The 17,416-nt window shown below is 38.6% G+C and overlaps 2 protein-coding genes and 1 long non-coding RNA gene across 5 annotated transcripts in view; 1 reads left to right on the top strand and 2 right to left on the bottom strand.

The window, feature by feature from the left end:
- Positions 1 to 11,835, top strand: part of LOC112842604 (uncharacterized) — a 28,237-nt gene extending 16,402 nt beyond the window's left edge. The window contains exon 3 of the long non-coding RNA XR_003214444.1: positions 10,927 to 11,835. This is a non-coding gene — a long non-coding RNA (uncharacterized LOC112842604). The remainder of the gene's footprint in view (positions 1 to 10,926) is intronic.
- The window catches only part of LOC100710693 (complement factor H), a 112,391-nt gene continuing 98,921 nt past the window's right edge, over positions 3,947 to 17,416 (bottom strand). The window contains exon 16 of the mRNA XM_025899417.1: positions 3,947 to 4,142. Within this exon, the coding sequence (XP_025755202.1) occupies positions 3,949 to 4,142 (194 nt within the window). The 3' untranslated portion in view covers positions 3,947 to 3,948. The remainder of the gene's footprint in view (positions 4,143 to 17,416) is intronic.
- The window catches only part of LOC102080002 (complement factor H), a 34,272-nt gene continuing 24,444 nt past the window's right edge, over positions 7,589 to 17,416 (bottom strand). For 2 of the 3 annotated variants that reach the window (XM_025899418.1, XM_025899420.1), the window contains exons 6-14: positions 17,190 to 17,357; positions 14,920 to 15,105; positions 14,599 to 14,793; positions 14,290 to 14,472; positions 13,561 to 13,728; positions 10,199 to 10,390; positions 9,922 to 10,107; positions 8,243 to 8,422; positions 7,589 to 7,840 (exon numbers count right to left, since the gene is read on the bottom strand). In XM_025899418.1, coding sequence (XP_025755203.1) covers positions 7,653 to 7,840; positions 8,243 to 8,422; positions 9,922 to 10,107; positions 10,199 to 10,390; positions 13,561 to 13,728; positions 14,290 to 14,472; positions 14,599 to 14,793; positions 14,920 to 15,105; positions 17,190 to 17,357 — 1,646 coding nt within the window. In that variant the 3' untranslated portion in view covers positions 7,589 to 7,652. The remainder of the gene's footprint in view (positions 7,841 to 8,242; positions 8,423 to 9,921; positions 10,108 to 10,198; positions 10,391 to 13,560; positions 13,729 to 14,289; positions 14,473 to 14,598; positions 14,794 to 14,919; positions 15,106 to 17,189; positions 17,358 to 17,416) is intronic. The other variant, XM_025899419.1, reaches the window with a different exon arrangement.

The raw sequence follows: 17,416 nt of genomic DNA, 5'->3' as shown, positions 1-17,416 counted from the left end.
CAGCACACTCCGTCAATCTTATTGCTCTTGAACACAAATTATTTTAAAATGTCACAAGTTTACCTGGTGATCTCCTCATACACGAGGCGACCGTGAAAACAGCAAACAAATAAATGTCACCACGTTGATGGTGTTCACAAGACCGCAATAGTAAACAATCTGGAGAATCTTGTCTGTTCCTCCCACATTTTATCACTTCAGTTTATGCGTTTTCGCCTCACAACTAAAGCATGCAGTTTACTATGTGTGTACTCAAATGGAGTCGAGTCAAGTTACAGTTACACAGTGATTAGTAATTAAGAGAGCCAGTGTGATTGAGTAGAGCTTGGAGAGTGAGTGGATTTAAGAAAGTCAGTGACTCAGGTGTGTTAGTTGGTTTGTCATGTGTTTTTGAATTTTGATTTCAGTTAGAATGTTTTTGTTTTAACACTAAGTTAAGAATAGTCATAAACTAATTTTCAAAACTTGCATATGATCTTCAGTTTGTAGCAGATCTACTGTCGTATCACATAGCAGCTGGAGCAGTCTGAAATGGAGTTCAGTCACTAATACCACCTGTGGCCAAGTGCCATAGCCTGGTTCTACCATGACATTGGTGATGGTCAAGTGGCTGCACTTACACCTGGTTTATCCAGATCTACCCACAAACATGTTGGTTGGTTGGGTGAAGGATTTCTGTGGGTGTTCAGTTACACGAACAAACCAGACAGATTAGACTAGAGATCACGTTGATTACTGGTACAATTTATCTCCAGACGTCAATGCATACCTCATGGTGTGGTCATGCTAAAATTAACAGCATCCCTAGCATGGTAAATGGACACCATGTCCATGCATTTCACTTTATTGTGTAACACAAAATGAACAGAGTATATGCTACTCTCACAGTGTGTTTTAGGGCTGGGCATACACTGTGCGACTTTTTCAGTCGCGTTATTAAGCTCCTGCTCAAACTGTACAACTTAATCGCAGGGTCAGAGGTTCTTAGGTACATAGTCTCACACTATACGGCCCGATGCTCTGATGCGACTTGAGTGCTCACACTGTGTCCATAATAACATGAAGTGGTACAAAAGCTTGTAACACAAAATCTGTCTCCCTCTTTCTCCCTCTCTGTCTTTCACTCTCTCTCTCACACACACACACCACCAGCACCAAGTTTGATAAATTGCTAACAAAAAACCTGGAAGACCAGGCAGCTGCAATCGAGCAGCAATTAGGGGCCGGGTGTGGTCGGCAGTTCTGGTCAGAGATGGGCAGTAACGCGTTACTGTCGTTACTGATACGACAGTAGATCTGCTACAAACTGAAGATCATATGCAAGTAACGCGTTACTTGTAACGCGTTACTGTAATCCGATTACTTTTTTCAAGTAACGAGTAAAGTAAGGGATTACTATTGCAAAAACGGTAATTAGATTACCGTTACTTTCCCGTAGGAACGCTGCCTTACTGCATTACTAAAACCCTGATTTTTTTGCGAGAATGTCTCATGAGAGTGACGTAAGCGAGTGCGATGTTGGTGACATCAGCTGTGTGCAGATCAACAATGGATAATATATTGAGTGCGGGAGAGAGTATGAGCGTGCAGCGTTTAAAGCGTGGAAGCACTGACCTTACTTTGAGTTTGATTCCATAAAAAGTGACAAAAACATTAGCGTCCGTTGTGCGTGGGAAGAAAACTTCTTTTTACAGCGAAAAAACCCCCTAAACTTCCAAGCAAGCACTGAGTGCGCTACAACTGTAATGGGAAATTCACAGAGAAACTCGCGGATTCTTCAACTGACCGCTGCGGCACACCTGCACCAGGGTAAACCTCCGTCTAACCCAGTCCTGCTTTACAGGTGAAAATAGAGCAACAGAACCGCTAGGCTTTGATTTTATTTATTTTCTGCAGTGTTTTACTTGCATCTATTTGAAAGAGTGAGTGTAAACACAAAAAAATATTTTATTTTATGTGCTGGAATGTGCAGAAAATAGGTTTAAATGTTAAACAAATTTCTTCCACTCAGAGAATGTTGCGTATAATTAAGTTTTTGCTTGATGCATAAAGTTAAAAGATTAAAACTAATAAAACAAGTTTTAAAAAGAGACTTTTCCATTTGATTACATTTTGTATGACAGATAATGCTGGAAAAAGTCGAATTGGGCTGAAAGATCTATTGCTTTATAACCTATTCAGGTTGTAAATCGTGTTTTTAAAAAGTAACTAAGTAACTAAGTAATTACTTACTTTTGAAAATAAGTAATCAGTAAAGTAACGGGATTACTTTTTTGGGGAAGTAATCAGTAATTAGTATCTGATTACTTTTTTCAAGTAACTTGACCAACACTGGTGCCGGTGCAGGGTAGGCGTACGCACCTGCAGGGCATCCGGGTTAAAAGGCTGAACCGGTTCCTATCATGTTGTTGTTGTTGGTGGTGATGTGTGCGGCTGGCAGCGGGAGAGGTGCAGTCAAGTGTGTACAGCAACCGTGAGAAAAGTGTAAATAGTGTGCGCAATAAAGCGATGCTTAAAAGCATGTTCATGTCGTCGGGTCTAGTGATGTTGCGGGCTCTTTTTTTCGCTTCATTTTGCACGCAAGCCTTGTGCTTGCACTGGGAAGAGGGGGGAGGGGCGGTAGTTACACTGGCAGTAGCACAGGAACAGAACAGGAGGGAAAGAGAGAGAAAGAGAGCCGGGGACAACAATATGTCACAGGGAAGCAGATTTGTTATCGGAGCCTATCCCAGCTGTCATAGGGTGCAAGGCGGGGTACACCCTGGACAGGTCGCCAGTCTGTCACAGGGCTAACACATAGAAACACAGACAACCATTTACACTCACAGATTCACACCTATGGGCAATTTAGATTGACCAATTAACCCATCCCCACTACTGCATGTTATTGCTTACTGTTATTATATCTCTAGACTAATTAGATATAGAAGAATTAATAATTAATCAGAATTCCTGCTCGCACCTTCCACTCTAATATTTAACACAGTTCTGAGGTTTGATCCACAAACGGTATCATAAATACTTCAGTCATGCTCTTTGAACTTTGAAAAACTACCTAGAAAATCTCCATATATACAGCTTCACCAAATGTAACAACTACATGTTTTTTTAGTAGATTATTACTAGAATCAGAAGCTGGGATTTTAACAGGTTTTTGAAGGAGACAGCTCATTCACTGGTTCCAGCGTCCATTCACCAGCTACTTTTTACATTAGAACTGATTTGAAAACTTTATTATTTACTAAATATATCCACAATTTGATTCTCTGAAACTTTTCAGACCCACTTACTGGGCTAAAAACCTGATAAAACCCAGATAAAAAAGAAATGACAGCAGGGCCCTGTACTACAATTCAACTTCATCATGACTATTGTTTAATATTACCTGAAGTCAACAGAATTTTTTTTTTTTTTAAAGAATTTCTTACTTGATGCTCATCTCATCAAGCACAAAAGATGTTTTTCAGTAAACCTCAGACCCTACTATTCACACAGTGAGAAATGATTTTGTACCTGTTGATTTCTTATGTCAAACACAACATGCTCCAAAGCGTTTTATCTCCTCAATGCCTAGTGTATCATATTGTTTTTGGTCTATGACATTAAGTTCTCAAAAATCCAGTCTTACTTTTTTTGGACAAAGTTCCAAAATTCATCTTAACAGTAAAGGGTTCTGGACTTTTTGTCAGAAATGAATGTTTTTATCTGTATTTAAATGTTTGCTGTGTACACCACCACAGTGGATTTTAAACTGAACAGTCAAGATGTTTATCTAAGGGCTTCAACAAAGTAATGGATTAGCTGTTTGTGAGTAACATATTTAATTTAATAGTTTCTCATCTTGAGAGGCTCACAAGCAGTTGTGTATATTTTTGTAAATATCGATCACACCTCTGGAATTCAACACAATTAAAAAACAGAAACCAAAATGACTTTTTACTTTTATCTTCACCGAATGAAATGAAAACCTTTACTTATGGAGGCATCTAATCTCTCCAGTCCATTCACTGTTTTTACAAGTTTTGAACGGTCCACCCTCCATGACGTAGTAACGCTGACAACATTATGTTGGTACTGGTATTTGGTACTTGTTCTGGTGTCTCCATCTGAAAGAGGCGATGGATTCCCACAACCCTGGGCAGCTGCAAAAGTGTGAGCAATAGAGAAAAAAAGTTTAGGCATTATTCAGTCACATTAATTTTATTTAGTCACATTTTTATTTTTATATACTGTTACACATCGTTTTACATTTCAGATGAAGTATTCATCATGTAATCTGAGTCTTGCAGATAAGCCCTGTCATCATATATTTGTCCTTTTGTTATGCTTAGAAAGCAGTTACCACTCGCTGTATGTAATGATAAACTGTGTTAAGATAAGATGACCTTTATTAGTCCCACAGGTGGGAAATTTGTTTCGTTACAGCAAAAGTGCAAAGTTATGTAGCAGAAATTAGTAAACATTGGAATGGAATAAAATAAAATACTATATACAATAGAATAAAAAAGAATAATATATACAATAGAATAAAATAGAATACAAATACTATATACAACTGAGTAAGAAAATACAAAAGTACAACTTTGTCAGAAAAAGAATTGCACATATAGCAGTCTTATTGCACATGTGTGGATTTGTGTGTGTGTTTGATTAGTTGAAGTCTTTGTTGTGGAGTCTGACAGCAGTGGGGAGGAAAGACCTGCAAAATCTCTCCGTCCCACATCGTGGGTGCCGCAGTCTCCCACTGAAGGAGCTGCTCAGTGCTGTCACAGTCTCCTGCATGGGGTGGGAGATGTTGTCCAACAGGGATGACAGCTTAGCCGCCATTCTCCTGTCACTCACCACCTCCACTGGGTCCAGAGGGCATCCTAGAACAGAGCTGGCCCTGCGGATCAGCCTGTTCAGTCTCTTCCTGTCCCCGGCAGAGATGTTGCCGCCCCAGCAGACCACACCGTAAAAGATGGCAGAGGCCACCACAGAGTCATAGGTTGTGTCACAATTAAGAGACCGCACGGTTGAAGTACGCATTTTGAGACCTATTACTACACAGCGACGAGACGACGGCTGTCCATATGCACTGTCGATTTCCCTAAATATCAAGCGTGGTCCAGTGCACGCTTCGTGGTCCCATATATCCCACAATTCATAGCGCGGCGGTGGGTGTGGATAATTTTGCCGCAAAATACGACAGACGGCAGAAGCGGAGCGGCCGAAGAGTGAACTGCCAAAAGTAAGTACTGAATATCATGTATCATCTATCATGTCACTTATTTATGTGCGAATGTTTAAAAATGAAGAACATTAAAACATTACTGTTGGCCACATGTCGGCAGAGTTATGTGACATTAGTGATGTTTGTACTTTCAGCATTAACTTGGTTTTAAAGCTTTTACTTTAAAATATACGCCGTTCAATAGTTGACCTTAATCCTTCAGAGAACGCGATGATTTTGTGGATAATAAAGTCATATATCCACAAACACAACAAGCTGAAAGTCAGTGATGCTGCTCGGTTTGCAGTCCTGAATATGACGGCACAAGCAGGATTCACTGCACTGTTAATGTTAGCTATGTTATATTGCTGCCTCTGTTCGGTGGTGTCGAGCCAAACGGACTTTAACGTGTGTTTGAACGAGCTGACGGTTCACTCGTTAAGCTGAAAGAAAGATGCTTTAATCACAGGAGTCACACATGTGTCCACTGTACCATCTGGGAACTCTTCTTGTTTAGCACTCGTAATAACACAAACACTAAATCCTCCTTCTCTTGTGCTGTTTTGTAGCAGTGTATACACCTGAGACTGTCACCTGTCTGTCTGTCCTGCACTCTCTCTCTGTTTCTTTCTCTCTGATTGTGGAATAAAAGTATGAACATGTATTTATAAGTTACACTTGTGTTTGAATCCTGCAGCTTATCACACATTTGATTTCCATGTGTGACGACTGCAAGTGTCCAGAGTGAGGACAGACTGAGGGACCCACTGCTGCACATCATCTGTGAGGCTTTGCACCCCTGATGATCCACCAGGACAAACTCAGCAGTGTGTGAGGAAGAGGAGGAGGAAGAGCCAGCAGCAGCTGACAGATGTTGAGAATAGACAGACTGTTCCCTGTTTGTGAAGGACTGCCAGAAAAGTTTAACATAACTAATTGTCTGTCCTGAATCAGTCTTATTAGGTAATGTTCAAATAATTTTATCATCCCAGTGTTTTCAGTGTGGGAGAAAGTACTCAGGGCCTTCAAGTTACACACTATGAAAGGCAGCAACAAGTTTAATATTCAGAAACCTAAAGTATGTATCAGCAGCAGAATGGAGCTAAAAATAAATGTTTGTTTCAGTTCTATGAAGCTTTGAGTATTTTGGATTAGTAGCACTGCTGTGTTTGTTGCATCATATTGCTGTAATTGTTTATATGCTTTATGTATTCTGAGGTAAGTTGATCTATAGTGTTACATCATATTCTATAAGGATGTTATGTGTTTGTATACTTTCTGCCCAGTTTGACCCATTTAGCCTGTCAGCCTGTTTAAGGCTCTGATATCTATTCTGTATGACTTACAGCAGTTATGACATGGTCTGATTTTCTCACCCAATAAAGGAATATTTAACATATCTGTCTACTCTTAATTTTATCAGCAACAGTTATCACAGCTCATACATTTTCTTAATACACACATTTGTAAGCACTGAGCCAAATTTAGTAATGCCAACATATTAAAAGAACAATATTTGTCTCATATATAATACATCTGTATATACACTGTCAGAGATACTTGTCTTTGAGTGACGATTTAAGGTGATAGGAAATATAAATAACTGCAACTTGAATCTTTACTGAAGCTCAGAATTTGACACAGTTCAAGCTCACTGCTGTAATAAATCCTAATTAATATAATAATAACTTTAATATTGGCTATATTATATTTACATTACCGAAGTAAGATGACTTTAGTCTCATGAACAACATTAGCTAATTGTTATTTACTAACTAACCTTAAAATGACTTCTCAAGTCACACAGAGCTCATGTAAAAACAAATGAACAAAATATTTTCTCCTTCATTTCTGTCAGACAAAGCTGTATGACACTTTTCCAGCAGATAGTATCATGGTTGCTAGGCAACTTGGGCAGCACGACCGTCCCATTTCACAAGCCTACAAGCCTCGCACTTCCAGCCTTAGCGGTCTATGAGTACGCGGCCCTTGTGAACTTTTAAGGCCACACCCTGTTAGGTAATCATAAGCAAAAGTCATTCTGTGACAATAACCAGTGAAGAGTTACTTAATATGTTGGACTCCACCACATTAAAAGAGTAGTAAGCAAACCAGACCAGTGAAAATGATTTTTGTCATATTCATATAAGTTCATTTAAGGAACCTTCATAGTTAACAGGAACAAATCAGTGGCATTAGTCATATTTCCCATACTTTAATAAATGTATGACATCTTGCGTTACTTAAGAGTGCTTGTGGATTAGATATATATTTTAATTTTGGTCAGTGTACTTTCAAAATATGGGAAACATGTCTGTATGAACATATGAGTTTTACTTCTAGTGTGAAGTAGAAGAAAGCAGAAAACGGACCAGATCAGACAATCTGAGATTTATTATTCCACATCTGAAAACAGAAGTTCAGAAATCATTTCAACTTTTCACTCTCGGCATGTAGGCAGGACTAACACACCACTATTACATCTCTGACGCATTGCCACATTACCCATAGGTAATCCTCTGGTACACCTGAACTCTATTATTTCATCATGAACTAAATACTTAGTGCCACTTGATTTCAAAGTGATGTTATGCTGTCTCATTTCATCTTCATTCACAATGCAAGGCCCTGCAAGAGACAAAGATATAAGAATATTATGATAAAGATGTAAAAGACTAAAATGATAAACTTATTCTCAATATTAACCTCCTAGGACCTGGCATCCACATATGTGGACATCCCATTTTGGGTTATTTAGACCAAAATACTCAATTTTGCTCTACAAGGGCCTGATATCCACTTACGAGGACATTATACTGCTACTGTTCTGTCGAAATTGTAAATGAATATCCTCATATGTGGCTCTCATTTTTCTTAGAAACGAAAATCAGGTAAAAAAAAAATCTGGTAATTCTTTCTTTTTACCTTCATCGGGTCCCAATCAGCCCAAATATCAAAGAGAAATAAAAATGCATGCTGTGGAAGAGTTCGGGTCTCAGGAGGTTAAGATTGGTGAGAACTGTAACTTACTGAGGCATCTCATGTGTCCAGTCCATTCACCGTAGAGGCAGGTTTTGTAAGGCTCTCCCTCCATAATGTAGTAACTCTGACACATGTATTCAATAGTTTCATTATGGCTGTAATGCTCTTTCATGGCGGTCTTTGTGTCTCCGTCCTCAAGAGGTGGAGGTGTCCCACAGGGTGGAATTTCTGAAAATAAGTGAAGAGCCAAGATCAACAAAAAGATGATCATGTGGTGCAGCTGTGATACTTTCAGGTACGTTGGTAGGCTGGCTTTTGAGGAAGTGCTTTTCAATTATGTCTTTTCCTTAATTGAAACATGCCTCAAAACCTTAGAAACAAACATGTAGCTGTATTTGTTATTTGTCATATAAAGCGCCTTGAGGCGACTTTTGTTGTGATTTGGCGCTATATAAATAAAATTGAATTGAATTGAATTGAATTTGTTTTCCTGACTAATGCTTACTAACATTATTTTCTCAATTTCTATATATATTCTATATATCATTTACTAAGGAAGGACATGAATAATTAAGTAAATGTCTAAAACATGCATTTGCTAATAATAAACATATTAAAAGTTTTCTTAACTATTTATTAATTTACTTAAGAGACAGTTCCCTTATTCACAAGTAGCAGATCTCAGTTTTTTTCTTTTTTACATTTTTCAGGGAATTGAATTCATATGACACTATAATAGTGAGTTCATTTGAAAGTGAACACAGTTTCACAAATTTAGTATTTGTATCCATCCTTGCCATTGGTGGAACTAGATGATTTCTGTGGGGGTGGCCAGCCTGAAAATATGATTTACACATGATTTTAAATTCAAAATCCAGAAACTCACAACTCACTTACTGTTCAAAACACTGTGTGGCTACAACACGCAACTCAATGATGTGGTAGTACATGTTACTTGCAAACTGTAATAGTAGTAAAAGAAGAAGCCGCTTGTATTCGCGATCTTGTTCTTTCGGTCACTACCCACAGCTTGTGACCATAGGTGAGGGTAGGGACGTAGATCGACTGGTAAACTGAGAGCTTCGCTTTTACCCTCAGCTCTCTTTAACACGAAGGACCGGTACACCATCACCAATCCATTTGTGGATCTCCTGCTCTCTTCTCCCCTCAGTTGTGAACAAGACCCCGAGATACTTAAACTCCTCCACTTGGGGCAGGAACTCATCCCTGACCCAGAGTGGGCACTCCACCCTTTTCCAGCTGAGGACCATAGCGTCAGATCTGAAGATGGTGATTCTCATTCCCAGCGCTTCACAGTCAGCTCCAAACCGTTCCAATGCAAGCTGGAGGCTCGCCTAAATTATTTTATGCACTGGAATTTAATAATACAATTTTAAATAATATATTACTAATAGTATAAAATGTTGTGTGTGTGTCTGTGTTTGTGAGCTGGAAGGGTGCCAGTGTCCCTGAGACATTTTCACAGCATGCACATAATCATGTGGTAAAAGATTTCAGTCTGTGTAACTGTAATAAATAAAACAAAATTAAAAATAATCTTTGCTAGAATTAGTACAGGATACTCCCAACACCTAGCTTCTAAACACTCACTGCTTTTTAGTCATTTCCAGTTTCTCATTGCTGCAATGAAACTGAAATTAATGCCCAGTTCTTACAGTTTTGTTTTGATGATGTAATGTTTTTATTTATTTATGTCATGTACGTACGTAAACACTTAATGGTGAGCTCCTTCCATTCCCCAGCTATGCAGTTAATCGTAGCTTTTCCTTCCGTAATGTAATTGTCAAAGCACTGATAAGTTACTTCAGAGCCAGATGGGTATTGCTTCTGATAAGGAGTTGTAATAGCAGCATTTTCAACTTTGGGCGGAGGCCTGCAGTTATCATGATTAGCTGTAAGACATGACAGCATGTACACTGTTAATTTACACTCTGTAATCTTTTCATAAAAACATGCATCAAAATAATGCTTGAGGTGACTCACATCTACAGATATCATCAAGTGAGCCATTTAAATCCCATCGTCCGTCACGACAGGTTAATTCCTCAATCTTAGCAGAGTATCCTTCATTGCAAGTAATGTATATCATTTCTTGGGATTGTCCTTGTTGTTCAGTACGCCCTAGTGTCGCTTCCCCATTAGGAATCACAGGAGCCTCTCCACACTTTTGTTCCTCTAAAGTGGATATGATTACAAACAATCAGGCAAAAAATTACAGATGGATGAAATCCATTTCTGTATTTAAAAATGTGATCAGAATAAGCAGTGGAAGAAACTCTGTATCAATGCACTTATTGTAAGATATTACAGAAAATATTTTCACACCAATTTTCTTAAACATGACTGCAGATAAAACTTAAATGTTAAAAAATGTTTTAAAAAGATTCCAAAATATATTTTTTTTCTACCTAAACGTCTTATACTCCCTATCTTGACATATCATTCTTCAACTACCATCTTTGGACTAGATTTAAATATCCTTAATACTACTGAATAGACTGTGTAATGTCTGTTATTAAGTGACTAGCAGGGAATCCTGCTGACTTTGGCAATCCTCCATTTGGTGTGGTTTTTGATTGTCTTTACATGAGATGTTTGGATGAAATTTGGATCATGTTCATCCGTTTGATTCATGACTGTCACTACTATTAGACTTCAGACTGCAGCTTTAGATTCTTACCAAAACAGCAAAAACCTCAGCCACAAGTGAGACTGAACTTTCAACGACTGCCGTCTTAATGGATGGGCTTACCCTGGTCTACGCCTCCAACAAACTAGTGAACTCAGTAGGCATTAACAAACATACTTCTCTTTTGTATTTACCACCCCAATATCAAAAATGTTGAGATGCAGTACAAAAGGTAAACGAAAACATACTGAAATTATTTGCAAATGTCATAAACTGAAAAAATTGTACCATTTTAGGAAAAAAATAAGGTCATTTTATATTTGATGATAGTGACACATCTGAAAGAAGTTGGAAAGAGCCATCCTTTCTACTGTGCAGCAAACAAGACAAGAGCTGTTTATTTCAACTGATAGACAGTCCATACGGCAAACCAGAAATCCAATAATAGAATTTTTGATATTAGCGGTTCTATTTCTTACACAAGCATGTGTAACAGAAAAGAATACCTCATCTCTCATCATTCTTATTTTTGTTGTGTATGGTAAAGACCAATATAGACTATCCAGTCACTTAAATACTGCAATCCAAAGTGTCATTAAAGAAATATTATATAAATAAATATATAAAGGGGCTGCTCTAGGCCGCAGGACGATGATCGATTTTGTAATCGTATCACCAGACCTGCGGCCATATGTTTTGGACACTCGGGTAAAGAGAGGGGCTGAGCTGTCAACCACCACCTGGTGGTGAGTTAGATCAGGTGGCGGGGGAGGATACTGGACAGACCTGACGCACCTAAATGTATAGTGAAGGTGTGCTGTGAACGCCTAGCAAAGGCCCCAGTCTGCAAGATCTTCAACGCATACCTCCGGCAGAGCTTCAACAGCATTTGAGATGAGATGAGAGATGAGACAGCCTTTATTTGTCAGTTGCAGGTCTTTTGACCACCACCGAGATGACAGACCTTGCCGACCGTACATACATTACACAACATCACATTGGGGAGACAGGTCAGGCTAGGTAGCGAGGAAAAAACATCGAAATGTGTAACACAAAAGGATAATACAGGAATGGACAGATATCAACACACCATAGCACAATAAAACACAGACGAGCAACATGGGAAAGAGTTCCAGTGTGTACATCTGATCTGGGACCGCTGCAATCGTTCGACTGCGCCTCCAGCTGACCCGATGTCCACATCAGAGGGGAGGTAAGCGTTGGAGGTGGCGTTGGATCCGGGGTAGGGAGGGTGATGCGTCGGTGAGTGCTTATCAGTATCAGTATATGTATGTGTGTGCGTGTCCAGAGTTCAGCTGAGACAGTGTCCTTCGCCCTGCCAGGCTTCTATTCCTAATAGGGAGACTGGGGACATTGAGTCCGAATGGTCCATGTTCAGCACCTCCATTGCTGAAACTGCTGCACTGAGCTGCAGCCGCAAGGTAGTAAGTCGAATAAGATACAAATATCTTAATCGAATGGTTACTGTCATGTAGATGAGTGAAAGTTAGAAAGACAGAGACTGGTGTGTGAGCTCCATTCACTCATATCAGCAAGGAGAGAATGACAAGATATAGCAATAACCAAACTGGCCAGCAGGTACCACTTTGGAGATGCATTTCAGATTGGTTTAAATCATAGGAAAAAAGATGAATGAAGCAAAATGAAAAGGAAAATACAAGGAACACAAACTCTCAAAATAAAACAGGAAGTGAGATACCACAGAAGACACATGAATAAACTAAATACAAGGAAGATGACACAAAGCATGGAAGACTAAAGGAGGAATTAAACTAATAGAACTGGGAATTAGGAATAGAAGCAAATGTGAACACTAAACAAACCAGGATTCAAACAGATACTTTAAATAAACAAAACTTCAAAGTCCAATAATTCAATACACTGGGTAAATTGATTTCATGTGTTCTGTGTTCTATTGTGACTAAAATATGAGATTTTTTAATCACTGACTCGTCTTTGTATTGACATTTTATGCAGTGTTCCAACTTTCCATATTTAGGTTTGTAGACACATATGTGTGTGTTAAGCCTGGGTTATACTCTGATGCAGACATGGACAACCGGAGACCCAAAGGCCTAGTTGTTATTCCTGTTATACTTCTTTGATGTCTGCTCGACATCTGCCACCTGGTGCAATACCATAGAAATTCTTTTTGGATACGTTAGCTCCATCAAAAAGAAAAAAAAAAGGTAGGCATGCAGACCTCGGCCCAAAACCTCGCTCAAACTATCTGATGACAAAATTTATGGCACTGGGATCCGAGTGAACCCCAAGCAGATTTGTGTGGAAAGTATAACCCTTGCTTTATTTTCGGGACAATTAATCCCAGAAGAAGATGGACAAGGCGATGACATCATTGTCAAGGAAAATACTTGTTACTCTTTGATATATATGAGCTTCACAAAAGAAGAATGTTTTGAGCTCATCAAAGGATCTAAAGATATTTTTCAATAGGCTTCTGTAGAACCAGATGCTTTTTTGCGAGTTCCCCGATTTGAGAGAATTTATGTTGACTGAACATGAATTGATATTGGATTCACTTTTAAGTCCTGAAGGCAATGTTCACCTTTTATATACAGTTTATACATTTGTCTTTTTTGATGAGTTCTTTACAATATTTATGTTTGTCATGAAAAACAATAGCCCACAAATAAATGAAAAAATGTATCCTTTTAAGTTTATGGCATTTTCTTACCTGGGCATTCATTAGACCCATGCCAGCCATCTTCTCTACAGGTTAGAGTGAAACTTCCTTCATAACCTCTCCTGCAGTTATACTGGACACGATCATTGTACCTGTATTCAGCCTGAATTTTTCCAGTAATATCTGCATTATTAAAATGTTTCCTCCTGCATTTTATCTCTGAAAAGAACAAAAACACATTTATTAAGCTTCTGCATTTACTTTGATTCAGATCATTTTGTCATGTAAAACATTCAGATACTTTCATATATTCATTTAAATAAAAGCAGCAGCTCCCCAGTGTAAATGTGATTCCATTTAAAAGTTCTATATTTCATATTTGAAAATGTTCAGTCAAAGGAAAAGAAAAATGTTTAGTTGTGGATTCAACATCCAGCTGAAAGTTGTTGTGGTGGTAGAAATGTTTCTTGCAATCAGTACAGAAAATAATATGTAATGAGTATTTGTACACTCTTTTGGTTAGTGCTTGGTTAGTACACAAATAAACAAAAAAATGAATGTTATTGCCATTTTCTCTCACTATGAACTATCACACAGAGTCTCTGTTTATATTGCTGGCTCGCATGATTTTATTCTATGATTGAATGATCCTTTGAGGCTTCTGTTTGACCAAAGATATTCTGCAATTCTCTCCTGTTTTCTCAAATATGGACTAATATTAAAGAAATTAAAAAGATCATGTCAGAATTAGAAAAAAAAGCGCGCTAAACTTCACCATACCTTGACAAAGTGGATTTGGTTCCCATCCATCTCTGGTGCATGTGGCCCTAGTGACGCCATCTTTCCTCTTGTATCCTGATCTACATGTGTAGCTGGCAGTATCGCCCAATTTCTTTGACTCCCCACGCCAAGAGTCCTCCCAGTAGGACAAAAGTCTATCATGTGGACGGCTGCATGTAAGCTCTGGAAAGAAAGAAAGACTTGATAATCTTCATAAAATTGGTCATCATCCTCATGGCTGATTGAACTACATGAAAGCAAAGAACAGTGAGCTTAGAATATGTGTCTAAAGCTTTTGTAGTTTTATACCTTGACATACTGGTCTGACAGTCCACTCTCCATCCTCTTTGCAAGTAGTCTCCACTGAAAGTGTGCGGGTTGCCCCAATCCAGTATCTCTCCTCACATGTAACTCTTATCGTTTCACCAGGTGAAAACCTATTTCTATTAGCAGGTTCATATGTGGTTCCTGGGAGTGGTGTCAGTGTCAGCTCACATTTTATTTCTGCATATGTTTGGAAATGAAGCACATGTGTTGTACTAAGACAGAGCAATACCATGACATTCAGACATCCATCTCCAGTCAATGGCATTTAATGTATAAACTGTATGTAATTCTGTTTATGTTTACCTTCACATTCAGGTGTGGGGATCCACTCTGCTCTGTCTCCTATCTTTGTGCACCTTGAAGGTAATTCTTGAACACGTTTATATTGAGGATTGCATTCATAGTTTATGATTTCACGTTCATTGTACTCTTTGATATCTCCAAGTACAAAACCATTTTCAATCACCGGTGCTTCACATGTTGAAGCTGCTGAAGAGTAAAGTCAAAGTATAAATAATAATGGATTGCATTTATATAGCGACCCTCAAAGCGCTTTACAATTCCGCTATTCATTCAGTCTCACATTCACACACTGGTGGAGGCAAGCTACAGTTGCAGCCACAGGTGCCCTGGGGCAGACTGACAGAAGCGAGGCTGCCATATCGCGCCATCGGCCCCTCTGGCCAGCACCAGTAGGCAGTAGGTAGGTGAAGTGTCTTGCCCAGGGACACAACAAACGAGACTGTCCGAGTCGGGGCTCGAACCGGCAACCTCCCAATTACAAGGCGAACTGCCAACTCTTGAGCCACGATCGCCCTACAACTGCAACAATTGGTCATAAAAAGGTACATAAAAGGCAACTGCTGATTAACCTGTGAAAGGAAGATAAAGTGAAAGTGATCATTTTACTGGCAAAACCAGCAAAGCAGCTGTAATGTTTTCTTATTAATTACAATTTCAGAACAATTTCATGATTTTTTAAATTTTTTTTGTTTTTGTTTGCAACTGATATTTTTGGACTTCCTGCTATGTATATAGTATGTAGTCCATAGTGGTGCTTGTATTTTAATAAAACAGGCAAATATTTCTCCAAACTAATAGCCAAGTGGAAGAAGATTTTTTACAGTCCTAAATCTAAAGCAGGTGTGGGGATAAAGCAGAGGCCCCAGTCTGCAAGATCTTCAACGCATACCTCCGGCAGAGCTTCAACAGTATTCCAAGGGAGACTGGGGACATTAAGTCCGAATCGACCATGTTCAGCACCTCCATTGCTGAAACTGCTGCACTGAGCTGCAGCCGCAAGGTAGTAAGTCGAATAAGATACAAATATCTTAATCGAATGGTTACTGTCATGTAGATGAGTGAAAGTTAGAAAGACAGAGACTGGTGTGTGAGCTCCATTCACTCATATCAGCAAGGAGAGAATGACAAGATATAGCAATAACCAAACTGGCCAGCAGGTACCACTTTGGAGATGCATTTCAGATTGGTTTAAATCATAGGAAAAAAGATGAATGAAGCAAAATGAAAAGGAAAATACAAGGAACACAAACTCTCAAAATAAAACAGGAAGTGAGATACCACAGAAGACACATGAATAAACTAAATACAAGGAAGATGACACAAAGCATGGAAGACTAAAGGAGGAATTAAACTAATAGAACTGGGAATTAGGAATAGAAGCAAATGTGAACACTAAACAAACCAGGATTCAAACAGATACTTTAAATAAACAAAACTTCAAAGTCCAATAATTCAATACACTGGGTAAATTGATTTCATGTGTTCTGTGTTCTATTGTGACTAAAATATGAGATTTTTTAATCACTGACTCGTCTTTGTATTGACATTTTATGCAGTGTTCCAACTTTCCATATTTAGGTTTGTAGACACATATGTGTGTGTTAAGCCTGGGTTATACTCTGATGCAGACATGGACAACCGGAGACCCAAAGGCCTAGTTGTTATTCCTGTTATACTTCTTTGATGTCTGCTCGACATCTGCCACCTGGTGCAATACCATAGAAATTCTTTTTGGATACGTTAGCTCCATCAAAAAGAAAAAAAAAAGGTAGGCATGCAGACCTCAGCCCAAAACCTCGCTCAAACTATCTGATGACAAAATTTATGGCCCTGGGATCTGAGGGAACCCCAAGCAGATTTGTGTGGAACGTATAACCCTTGCTTTATTTTCGGGACAAGAAATCCCAGAAGAAGATGGACAAGGCGATGACATCATTGTCAAGGAAAATACTTGTTACTCTTTGATATATATGAGCTTCACAAAAGAAGAATGTTTTGAGCTCATCAAAGGATCTAAAGATATTTTTCAATAGGCTTCTGTAGAACCAGATGCTTTTTTGCGAGTTCCCCGATTTGAGAGAATTCATGTTGACTGAACTTTCATATCGGATTCACTTTTAAGTCCTGAAAGCAATGTTCACCTTTTATATACAGTTTATACATTTGTCTTTTTTGATGAGTTCTTTACAATATTTATGTTTGTCATGAAAAACAATAGCCCACAAATGAATGAAAAAATGTATCCTTTTAAGTTTATGGCATTTTCTTACCTGGGCATTCATTAGACCCATGCCAGCCATCTTCTCTACAGGTTAGAGTGAAACTTCCTTCATAACCTCTCTTGCAGTTATACTGGACACGATCATTGTACCTGTATTCAGCCTGAATTTTTCCAGTAATATCTGCATTATTAAAATGTTTCCTCCTGCATTTTATCTCTGAAAAGAACAAAAACACATTTATTAAGCTTCTGCATTTACTTTGATTCAGATCATTT

Source organism: Oreochromis niloticus, linkage group LG17 (assembly GCF_001858045.2).
Source record: "Oreochromis niloticus isolate F11D_XX linkage group LG17, O_niloticus_UMD_NMBU, whole genome shotgun sequence".
NCBI classification, from domain to species: Eukaryota; Metazoa; Chordata; class Actinopteri; order Cichliformes; family Cichlidae; genus Oreochromis; species Oreochromis niloticus.
This window is presented reverse-complemented; position numbering and strand designations above follow the sequence as displayed.